Source organism: Oncorhynchus gorbuscha, linkage group LG13 (assembly GCF_021184085.1).
Source record: "Oncorhynchus gorbuscha isolate QuinsamMale2020 ecotype Even-year linkage group LG13, OgorEven_v1.0, whole genome shotgun sequence".
Taxonomy (NCBI): Eukaryota; Metazoa; Chordata; class Actinopteri; order Salmoniformes; family Salmonidae; genus Oncorhynchus; species Oncorhynchus gorbuscha.
In genome coordinates this window covers 62,256,476-62,268,759 of record NC_060185.1, presented here as the reverse complement: position 1 = coordinate 62,268,759, position 12,284 = coordinate 62,256,476, and the positions used below count along the sequence as shown (strand labels likewise).

At 43.5% G+C, this 12,284-nt stretch overlaps 1 protein-coding gene across 1 annotated transcript; it reads right to left on the bottom strand.

The window, feature by feature from the left end:
* Positions 1-676: 676 nt before the first annotated feature.
* LOC123993265 (homeobox protein CDX-1-like) lies at positions 677-7,614 on the bottom strand. The gene is made up of 3 exons (XM_046295197.1): positions 7,074-7,614; positions 5,675-5,823; positions 677-4,301 (listed from the first exon to the last, which is right to left on the bottom strand). Exons 1-3 carry the CDS (start codon positions 7,483-7,485, stop codon positions 4,098-4,100), a joined length of 765 nt encoding a protein of 254 aa, XP_046151153.1. The 5' UTR covers positions 7,486-7,614; the 3' UTR covers positions 677-4,097.
* Between the last annotated feature and the right edge of the window lie 4,670 nt (positions 7,615-12,284).

Genomic DNA, 12,284 nt, shown 5'->3' with positions numbered 1-12,284 from the left:
AGGATTTTTCTGCTGTAACAAAAGGGCTGAAATTAAAATCCTACATCTGTAGTAACATTGGTGGCTGGTTTTACAATGGAACAACCTTCCACACTTCCATATGTTGTTTTGCTTCCTCTCTTTTACCCAGTGATCATCTGGATGGTAGCAGGGTCTCTGGCAGCAGTGGTTATTGCCCTAGTGATGGTGTTGGGAGTTTACTGTGTCCAGAAGAAAAATAAACCTTCAAAGACGCCAGGTTAGAGGAAATTTATCAGTACCTCTTCATTTTCTCTTAAGTACTATAATATACCGCGTTTACCAGTCTTGTCATTGAAATACTAGATGTAATGTCTCTCCACCTGTCCCTCTCGCTCTTGCTCTCTCTTTCTCTAGCTAATGATGACAGCCAGGTTGTGGAATACGCTGATGTCAGGATACTGAAGAAGCAGATGAGACAGAAGGAGAGGGAGGTGTCAATCGAGGTGGAGTATGCACAGTTTAAAACATTACAGGGTCCCCGGCGGTAGGTAGACACACCTGACACACCCGAGGAGGAGGACTGTGTATACGCCAGGGTACAGAAAGGCCAGGAAGCAAGGTACTGTCTAGATTCAATGTGATAGAATAGGACACAGAGTTGAATCTGTCACGGCCATCTTCCTGGAAGGAATAAGAGGACCAAAGTGCAGTGTGGTGAGCGTACATTTTATTTTATTGATAAAAATGTTGCCAACAAAATAAAGGAACGACCGTGAAGTTAACAGGGCTATAGTGCCACTAACAAAGATCACTTCCCACAATAACAAAAGGGAAAAAGTCTGCCTAAGTATGATTCTCAATCAGAGACAACTATAGACAGCAGTCCCTGATTGAGAACCATACCCGGCCAAAACATAGAAACACAAAACATAGAAATCAGAACATAGAATGCCCACCCAAATCACACCCTGACCAAACCAAAATAGAGACATAAAAAGGCTCTCTAAGGTCAGGGCGTGACCGAATCACTGAGAGTCTGAGATGAATCACTGGTTGCGTCCCAATGATCTCTCCTTTTCTTGTCCACTTCCCTTGGATTTGGAAGGAAATTAATGGAATATGGAATCTCCCTGTTGCCCAAGCCAACACCAATCCAATGCTTTTAAATGTGTGGGAAGTGGTGAATGAGCGCACATTTCAGGAAGAAAGAGATTATTGGGATGCACTCCCTGAGAGGCCCAAAGTTGATACAGACGACAGCCATGTTGAATCATGTTGTCTTAGTTACAAAACACAGCTGTTACTTTAAATGTCCACTTCAGAGTGGACACTTGTCTGTTTCTAAGAAGTAGACAGTGTCTGTTTCCAAGAAGTGGACACGGTCTGTTTCCAAGAAGTGGACACTGTCTGTTTCTAAGAAGTGGACACTGTCTGTTTCCAAGAAGTGGACACTGTCTGTTTCCAGTCTGTCTGTTTCCAAGAAGTGGACACTGTCTGTTTCCAAGAAGTGGACACTGTCTGTTTCCAAGAAGTGGACACTGTCTGTTTCCAAGAAGTGGACACTGTCTGTTTCCAAGATGTGGACACTGTCTGTTTCCAAGAAGTGGACACTGTCTGTTTCCAGTCTGTCTGTTTCCAAGAAGTGGACACTGTCTGTTTCCAAGAAGTGGACACTGTCTGTTTCCAAGAAGTGGACACTGTCTGTTTCCAAGAAGTGGACACTGTCTGTTTCCAAGATGTGGACACTGTCTGTTTCCAAGAAGTGGACACTGTCTGTTTCCAGTCTGTCTGCTTCCAAGAAGTGGACACTGTTTGTTTCCAGTCTGTCTGTTTCCAAGAAGTGGACACTGTCTGTTTCCAAGAAGTGGACACTGTCTGTTTCCAGTCTGTCTGTTTCCAAGAAGTGGACACTGTCTGTTTCCAAGAAGTGGACACTGTCTGTTTCCAAGAAGTGGACACTGTCTGTTTCCAAGAAGTGGACACTGTCTGTTTCCAAGAAGTGGACACTGTCTGTTTCCAAGAAGTGGACACTGTCTGTTTCCAAGAAGTGGACACTGTCTGTTTCCAAGAAGTGGACACTGTCTGTTTCCAAGAGGTGGATACATCACTTCTGTTTTTCTTTACCACATTTCCTTCTTTGGAAAAGTGTTTTACCAGTTTGGTCTTGTTTCAGTTGTGCGATATGTCACAAATTCCTACATGTGTTTGCTGCATGATAGAAGTACTAAAATAGTTATTTCAAATAATGTTTTAAAGAATTTTGATAATTGCATAACAGAAATTGAATTACCAATATCTTAAGTCAATACTTTAAAGCTTGCAGTCCATCTCCCTAGTCAACACATCTTGAGATATTGCTAAAAATCAAATATACTCTTATTTGTCTGAGGAAAATCATCCTGGCATACACACACATGCATACATTTCTAGTTATATCGAAGATAGTAGTTACATGATGATCTTTATACAGCACAGTACCTGTACAGAAAATATGATCATGTATAATTTTTAGAAATAGTTTTTTGAGCTAGTGCAATAAATAAGCTAATGTTGTAAAATAGTTGTTTAGATACATGGTCATATCTTTTCACACCATCAATCTTTTTTTTTCTTCCCTTGAACCTTTCCACATCTCTGTTTTTGGAGGGTTAACATTGGTGATGCATTTCCTGTTTGAGTTGCATTATTTCCAGTTGAGAATCCCCTCATTAACTAAAAATAAAGCATACATGCTTTTGCCATATGGTATCTCATTCTCACTCAATAAGTCAAGCTAAAAGAACAAATTGTGAAGAGGCTGTTGATAAATAAATATAATGTTTCTAACAAAGTGTTGATAACATTGTAATTTGCAGAGGAGTCACTTGTCGTGCTCATTGTTGATGCCACTGTGATTGGAAACTGCAATTTGATAATAAAATCCTGTTTTACAAACAAGCAAAAGTTGTTCCTGCCTTCTCTAATAGTACAGCATAGAGGTCAGAGGTCCAAGTTTAAGAGCATTGGCCTACCAGTCATCCCAACTGAGGAGTAATAAACACAGTATTTATGGCCAATCACAGTTGAATTCTCCACAACCCCAGGATCATTACCTCTCTATAGTTACTGATCTATAAGACAGGTGACACAGATGCCCAGGGATGCTGTTATAATCATATAACTAACATATTCTTCTGACATCTTGTCATGTCCCATATTAGACAATAAGCAGAGAAAAGGGGTATGCAATTTCAAAATCAGCAGACTGCACAGATTAATGTGAAAATCATGAGATTTAAGGCCAAATACTGTCATCTGGGGATGTAAGTGTCCATAAGTTTTATAGCAATGCAATGAGTTTCGTACCCATCATCATGTGACTTAGATAAGGTTTTTATCAGTTTGATAGTGCAATCATGAAACTTTTCATTTGCCTATGACATTAAAATAGCAAACTCATCACTTGTGGAGAGACTGTAAACGGCTAAAGCGCGTGGTTTCTCTCCTTTGTGATCATGGCTATCTTGGCACATACTGTACAGGGTATACAGCACTTGTTTTCAGGTGTCCATTTTGGCAAAACGGGACAAACATCTATATGTAGCCTAGGTGTCAACGATACACTTGTAAAGTCGTTTATAACACAAATGTTTGTACCAATAAGACGTTCCAAGACATTTATTTGTCTGGATGAATCATATGATTGAGAAACTGAGGCCAGCGGTAGATCAACTATCAGGATGTGAAGAGAAATACCCCTGCTTACTTCGTATCTCAACATCTCTTCAATTGAATTTCCCTCCACAGTGCCTCAAAACTAATCAAACCTTTCAAGCGAAATATTGAAGATAAAAATATATTTTTTAAACGAGATCAGATCGAAACATTTCCGTTATTTTTTTAGTTACAAATTAATTTGCGTCAAGAAAATATAAACACAAAAGCAGTTGCAAATAAGACACTTATGTATTTTATACATATTTGCATAGTGTAACCTGTTCTTCTTTCTCTATCTCTTTCTTCATATCATAACACAGACCGTAGCATTCTACTACAGGTGTGCAAGACGCATGTAATAGTATTTTCACCATATCACTGAGGTCAATTACATCTTCTGTAGTGATTGTCATGGGAACAGCAGTTTAATATTGTTATCCTCAGTACTCCTCTTTGATAGTCATTGATATTGTCTCTGACAACAAGCTGGAGCTGGTTGCCATGGAGCCGTTGCTGGGGTCAGTCAGGCAGGATGGGGTAAAGGTCAGGGTAGTTGTAGTCTTAGAGGTCTGCTGGGACAGCTGGATCTTCTTCTTGGTAATTTTCCTCTCCTTGGCTCTCCTGTTCTGGAACCAGATCTTTACCTGTGGTGATATCAGAGAATGATGAAACCTACATCGCTCTCTGAGACTCACCTGTAGCTCTCTGAGACCCACCAGTGGCGCTCACCTGTCTCTCTGACCCACCCGTCACTTTCACCGACATGTCTGCTCTCTGCCAACTACCTGTCCCTCTGAGAGGCCCAGGGCCAGCTCTGCACTGGCACTCTTTCTACAGCTCTCCAACTGTCTCTGTAACACACCCCTGTCTCTCTGAGAGGCTGAGGCCCAGGGCCAGCTCTCCAACTGTCTCTGTAACACACATCTGTATCTAACACACACCTGTCTCTCTGAGAGGCTGAGGCCCAGGGCCAGCTCTGCACTGGAACTCTTTCTACAGCTCTCCAACTGTCTCTGTAACACACACCTGTCTCTCTGACCCACCTGTCTCTCTGACCCACCTGTCTCTCTGACCCACCTGTCTCTCTGAGTGGCTGGGGCCCAGGACCAGCTCTGCACTGGGACTCTTTCTACAGCTCTCCAACTGTCTCTGTAACACACACCTGTCTCTCTGAGAGGCTGAGGCCCAGGGCCAGCTCTCCAACTGTCTCTGTAACACACACCTGTCTCTCTGAGAGGCTGAGGCCCAGGGCCAGCTCTCCAACTGTCTCTGTAACACACACCTGTCTCTCTGAGAGGCTGAGGCCCAGGGCCAGCTCTCCAACTGTCTCTGTAACACACACCTGTCTCTCTGAGAGGCTGAGGCCCAGGGCCAGCTCTGCAACTGTCTCTGTAACACACACCTGTCTCTCTGACCCACCTGTCTCTCTGACCCACCTGTCTCTCTGACCCACCTGTCTCTCTGAGTGGCTGGGGCCCAGGACCAGCTCTGCACTGGAACTCTTTCTACAGCTCTCCAACTGTCTCTGTAACACACACCTGTCTCTCTGACCCACCTGTCTCTCTGACCCACCTGTCTCTCTGAGAGGCTGAGGCCCAGGGCCAGCTCTGCACTGGAACTCTTTCTACAGCTCTCCAACTGTCTCTGTAACACACACCTGTCTCTCTGAGAGGCTGAGGCCCAGGGCCAGCTCTCCAACTGTCTCTGTAACACACACCTGTCTCTCTGATAGGCTGAGGCCCAGGGCCAGCTCTCCAACTGTCTCTGTAACACACACCTGTCTCTCTGAGAGGCTGAGGCCCAGGGCCAGCTCTCCAACTGTCTCTGTAACACACACCTGTCTCTCTGAGAGGCTGAGGCCCAGGGCCAGCTCTCCAACTGTCTCTGTAACACACACCTGTCTCTCTGAGAGGCTGAGGCCCAGGGCCAGCTCTCCAACTGTCTCTGTAACACACACCTGTCTCTCTGAGAGGCTGAGGCCCAGGGCCAGCTCTCCAACTGTCTCTGTAACACACACCTGTCTCTCTGAGAGGCTGAGGCCCAGGGCCAGCTCTGTCTTCCTCCTGATGGTGATGTACCGGCTGTACTGGAACTCCTTCTCTAGCTCTAGGCGCTGCTGGTCTGTGTACACCACCCTGTACTTGTCCTTGGTCCGCGTCTTCCCTCCTGGAACCAAACACAAGTATGACAATTGAACAAGTATAATAATAAACGTCTCTATCAACTATTAAAGGAATGGTCCAAGGATTTTGATGTCGATGTTCTAAATTGGTTAAATTGGTATGTCAGGTGATATGATAAATACAAAAGAGGGATTGGCATACATAGATTCAAGTGTAAGCATTGTGAAGATATCTCCATGACTCAGGCTGCACAATGTATGAACAGTAGTGTCACCGCAGACCGCTACATTTGCTGATGGAGATCTGTCTGGAGCCGTGTCAGAGTTGAGTCTCACACACGGGGGTGGTTGAAAGCTCTCTGGCGCCTGTGAAGCCTCATCTACCCTATTAGTCATGTTAATCAGAAGCACTGTGTAATAGACTTTGTCAGACATTACCGTGGTGGTTCTTATCACTGTGAGAGCTGTTTACATAGGAGTTTACATAGATAGCCATTCAGTCCCACTTGCGTGCGTGCGTGCGCACACACACAATTACTATACACACACACAACACCCATTCTCACACACACACACACACACACACACACAGCGCCAGGGACGGGTGAGTCAGGGAGATGGTATTGATCCACAGGAGAGGTCTTGACGGCACGGTGCGGCCGAACATTGATCGCAGTAGGACGAGGAGGGGAACACAAAGTGAGATAAGGCCAGGAGAGTTTCCAGTAGAGGAGGGTTGATCCTGTCCTGTCTGAGACACCCAGCCCAGTCCAAACCAAACACCTGGCTGTCAGCCTTATCTGCTTAACCTGTCACCCCCACAGTGGACAGAGAGGGTGGGGAACCACAGACTACAGAATCCCTCGCCTCGGATGTTAGCTTTTCACGCAAATATTTTAACCAGAGGAAAGGATAGGTGAAAAGGTTCTGTTTGATGAATGTGTGTGACGTTGTGCAATGGTTCAGGAACTTGTGTATACGAATATGTATTCTGTTTTCAGTGTGTCAACAATGCTCGTTTTGTATCTTGTAAGCCTACACCCACTCGAAATGTTAAATCTGACGTCTGCCATTGAGCACTGACATTGGATCAACAAATCCATAACGTGTGCTATTTTTCTAATAGGTGTAATCCCCCCCCCCCCTGGGGAGTTCATAAATCAAAAAACTGTTTCGGGCGTTCAACGATAAGTAGCCTACTGTACAAAATAAATACCAAAAAATTGAGGAAATAAACTAAGCCAATTCATAGATATGAGACAGGCTCAAGGGAACTGGGATTTGGGGAGCTTACCTGTACTGGATGAATGTACATTGTGTCTGATCCAGTCGTATGAGTTTCTTCTCTCTGAGTCTGGAGAGTACTGCCCGGCAGGGGAGTTGAGTGACGGAAGAGTACCCGGCCCCGTAGGCAGGATGGATGTCACATCCGGGGAACTGAAATGTATCTGTTCTGTACCTGGGCTCGAACCGTGGAAGTCCACGCTCTGGCCATACGGTGACCACTCCTCCCGCGGACCTGCTAAGTAAGCAGGGTTCCACACACCTGTCGTCTGGGCATGTGGGTCACTGATGCCTGTGACGTGATGATAACCGGTGAAATCCGTATATTGCATGAAGTTCTGACTATTCAGAGGTTGAGTCGGGTGTCCCACAGAATTTGAGTACATTCCGGTGTACATTCCGGTGTTTTTACTCACGTACATCTCGATGAATTAACTCCTCTTGCGCATAGTAATCCACAAAATGATATCAACAATTCTCTAGAAATTCCTAGCAATCTATCTACGTGACTCGACCTCCTGTAACCTACGCACCTGCTGAGTATCTACACCTCACCACACCTTTATATAGTGTTGTTTCCTGGACAAGTTGACAGTTCGAAGGTATCTCCATGACGTCAACTTTACAACCTGGAGGGACTACCTTGTTAGCTCTGCCCCTCACATCAAGATTATACGGGGTATTTTTCAGACATTGTGTTAATGAAAAAGTTAGGATCAACTGAGGCCATTGCGGTGAGGATATTATGGTTAGTTCATGTACAGAATGAGTCCTTCAATCAAAGTCATTCACTGTGTTTATGTCTGTATCAGGTGGGGTCGGGGGATATATTCCCACCTTAAAGTCTGATACACTGAGTGACTTTACAGTGATCCTAGTGGGGCATCAGATTACCAGACATGTCATGCAGGCCAACAACCTGAAATGAGGGACAACAACATGCTGGGTTAAAGTACATTTAATGTGTGTGATCTGCTGTCCTCTACTGTTTGTGAAAAGTAATTCTTGGGTTTGAAGTAGGCTGCCATCTCAAAACGACTTTTACTTTCACCTGAGGCAATTAACACTGTATAGACCCTTCTGTTTACTTTATGAATAAAAATGTCACATTGTTGATAATCTACAGTGACAGCCTACTCAGCTGGTGCAAAGACACCATCCATTTGAATTTCAGAAGGGAAGGCATTTATTAAAGATTGAAGTCAATATCTAGTCTAGACGTCCATTAGCGACAATCCACCATTAGCACCGGCCAAGTGAACACTAAAGGATGAGAAACTGTTATAATGCTCTTAATGCATCCAGCCAAATTCACCTGCCGGCGCCCTATAAACCTGATGTCCATCAGAATGTGTAGAAAAATGTACAGTGATCTGGCACCCAGACAGAATATAGCTCATACTGTACTGTAAATTAGAGGTCGGCTGATTATGATTTTTCACCGCCGATACTGATACAGATTATTTGAGGACCCAAAAAAAAAAACCCGATACCGATTAATTGGCCGATTTTTATTTCTTTATTTGTAACAATGACAATTCCACAATACTGAATGAACATTTATTTTAACTTAATATACATGAAAAAAATATATTTAACCTCAAATAAATAATGAAACATGTTCAATTTGGTTTAAATAATGAAAAAACTAAGTACTGGAGAAGTAAAAGTGCAATATGTGCAATGTAAAAAAGCTAACGTTTGAGTTCTTTGCTCAGAACATGAGAACATATGAAAGTTGGTGGTTCCTTTTAAGATGAGTCTTCAATATTCCCAGGTAAGAGGTTTTAGGTTGTAGGTTGTTAATATAGTATTTATAGGACTATTTCTCTCTGTACCATTTGTACTGTATTTCATATACCTTTGACTATTGGATGTTCTTATAGGCACTATAGTATTGCCAGTGTAACAGTATAGCTTCCGTCCCTCTCCTCGCTCCTACCTGGGCTCGAACCAGGAACACATCGACAACAGCCACACTCGAAGCAGCGTTACCCATCGCTCCACTAAAGCCGCGGCCCTTGCAAGGGGAATAACTACTCCAAGTCTCAGAGCGAGTGACGTTGAAACGCTATTAGCGCACACTCAGCTAACTAGCTAGCCAAACTGTTGCATATACCCTGACTCTGCGTGCAATGAACGCAAGAGAAATGACACAATTTCACCTGGTTAATATTGCGTGCTAACCTGGATTTCTTTTAGCTAAATATGCAGGTTTAAAAATATATACTTCTGTGTATTGATTTTAAGAAAGGCATTGGTGGTTATGGTTAGGTACAGTCGTCCAACGATTGTGCTTTTTTCGCAAATGCTCTTTTGTTAAAGCATCGATTATATGCAACGCAGGACACGCTAGATGAACTAGTAATATCATCAACCATAAGTAGTTATAACTAGTGATTATGATTGATTGATTGTTTTTTATAAGATAAGTTTAATGCTAGCTAGAAACTTACCTTGGCTTCTACTGCATTCGCGTAACAGGCAGGCTCCTCGTGGAGGGTAATGTAATCAGGTGGTTAGAGAGTTGGACTAGTTAACTGTAAGGTTGCAAGATTGGATCCCCCGAGCTGACAAGGTGAAAATCTGTCATTCTGCCCCTGACCAAGGCAGTTAATCCACCGTTCCTAGGTCATCATTGAAAATAAGAATGTGTTCTTAACTGACTTGCCTAGTTAAATAAAGCGAAAAAAAGTGAAAAAAATCCGCGCCCAAAAATACAGATTTTCGATTGTTATGAAAACTTGAAATAGGCCCTAATTAATCGCCCATTCCGATTAATCGGTCGCCCTCTACTGTAAATCCCATTTTCTCTACCACTTCTAATGTAAAGAATAGCCTGTTAAGTAGAGCTTTTGTGGAGAGGGTGTTTTCAGCACTGGTATCTTGTTGGACTCTGTAGGACCACACATATCTTGTTCGTTGTTGCTGCAAACAAGATAGACAGACAAACAGATGGGAAAACGGACAGACGGACAGACGGACAGACGGACAGACGACAGACAGACAGACAGACAGACAGACAGACAGACAGACAGACAGACAGACAGACAGACAGACAGACAGACAGACAGACAGACAGACAGACAGACAGACAGACAGACAGACAGACAGACAGACAGACAGACAGACAGACAGACAGGAATGCTAAGCAGGCACACGCACACACGCACAAAGCATGCACACTTCAGCTCAACAGGCAAGTCTGTCCGTTGCATAACACAGGTTCCAGACATAAGCTTTGAGCAAAGCCAACTGTCTGAGCTTTATGTATGTCTAAAACTCTATTATAGCTCCCTGAAAAAAGTCTACAACATCTGCAGAAAAGTTTCAAACCACAAAACGCTTTAAATAGAACATACTGCATATAGACAGCTGAGTTAAAGGAACTTGACTCTCGCTCTGTGCCAGAAATAAGAATCAGACTTTTTCTAATTCAAAGGTAGATTGAATTGTCTCTGTGGTTAAGTGTAGTAGTCCACCATAAACAGTATAGCATTTCACTACTGTACGTCTTATAGACACATAAAGTTTAACTGGGGAAGTAATCAAAGAGTCCTAGCCTCTTTGGGCCACTTGGGAGACACTTACACGTGTCAGGAGCACCGCCTCTGGGCGGTTATGAGTTGTTCTGGGTCCGCAGGCAGACCCAATACTTTGATGTTCACCAGCCTCCTCTGAGAGGGAAAGATACTGTGGACTTAAGTCACTGTCACACCCTGACCTTATTTGTCTTTGTTTTCTATATTATTTTGGTCAGGTCAGGGTGTGACTAGGGTGGGTATGTTAGTTTTTGTATTGTCTAGGGGGTTTTGTATATATAGGGGTTTTGTAAGTCTAGGTATATGTAGGTCTATGGTGGCCTGGATTGGTTCCCAATCAGAGGCAGCTGTTAATCATTGTCTCTGATTGGGGACCGTATTTAGGTAGCCATTTCCATTGGGTATTTGTGGGTTCTTATTCTATGTTAGTTGCCTGTCTGCACTATTCATATTTAGCTTCACGGTTCATTTTGTTCAGTGTTCTTTCTTAATTAAAGAAGAATGTATGCATATCACGCATTGGTCTCCTCCATACAACGACAGTGACAGTCACAGCTTGAGGCAACCTGTGGCCTACAGCAGGGGCGTCATGATCCCCAAAATATGTGAGAATTGCTAGTGGGTGGACACCGGTAAAGTGGAAGATTTTGCATTTTTCAAACACCTGAAACCTATCTAGAGCCATTACGCTTAATTCGATGTAAAAAAATGTGTATTTTTCTGCATGTCTAAGCATACCTCTTGAGCTGTCTGTATCCTGAGTGGGTGTCCTTTTTAAAGAAACTAAATATGTTTCTCTGCATCTCTGCTATTATCTGCCCCCTATGGGCATGATGCCTCTGGCCTACTGGGCCTCGCTAAATGCTGTGTTATCTATTCTTACTGTGTTATGTAATACTTTATTATGCAATGCTAAATGTGGTTGCTTGAAGTTTATCCCACAGATCGTTTACAAACCTCAAACAAGCAAGTCATTGATAACGTCATAACAATTATCTTTAAGTGTTTAATTGTGGCCAGTATTCATTCTTATACAGCATAATTCTCCCTTACTGTAACTACTGATGAGGATGGCCTAATTTCAGACTATCCACACATAAACCAATATATTGTAGGCAGAACTGCATGGCACCTTATCCCAGCTCGAATTAGTAATTTATGTCCCTACTAAGCCTTCTATATTGTCACACACTGATCTGTTTCACCTGTCTTTGTGATTGTCTCCACCCTCCTCCGGGTGCCGCCCATCTTCCCCATTATCCCCTGTGTATTTATACCTGTGTTCTCTGTTTGTCTGTTGCCAGTTCGTCTTGTTTGTTCAAGTCAACCAGTGTTTTGTGTCTCAGCTCCTGCTTTTTCCAGTCTCTCTTTTCTCGCCCCTGCTGTTTTTGACCCTTGCCTGTCCTGACACCAAGCCCACCTGCCTGACCACTCTGCCTGTCTGCCGAACTGTACCTTTTCGCCCCTCTGGTTTACCCGGACCTGAGCCTGCCTGCCGACCGGTACCGTTGCCTCACCTCCGGTTTGCTGACCCCTGCCTGCTTTGACCTATCTCTTGCCTGCCCCTGTTGGAATATTAAACTATTGTTTATTCGACGTGGTCTGCATCTGGGTCTTACCTTCATACCTGATTATATATGGGGTTTGACATTTTCCCTATTAATTACAAAACAAAACAT

Coding starts and splice junctions, on each gene's coding strand:
- LOC123993265 (XM_046295197.1), bottom strand. CDS start 7,485: ATGTACGTGAGTAAAAACACCGGAATGTACACCGGAATGTACTCAAAT. Junction 5,824..7,073: donor TGTACATTCATCCAGTACAG/GTAAGCTCCCCA, acceptor GTTTGGTTCCAG/GAGGGAAGACGCGGACCAAG. Junction 4,302..5,674: donor TCAGCCTCTCAGAGAGACAG/GTGTGTGTTACA, acceptor ATATCACCACAG/GTAAAGATCTGGTTCCAGAA.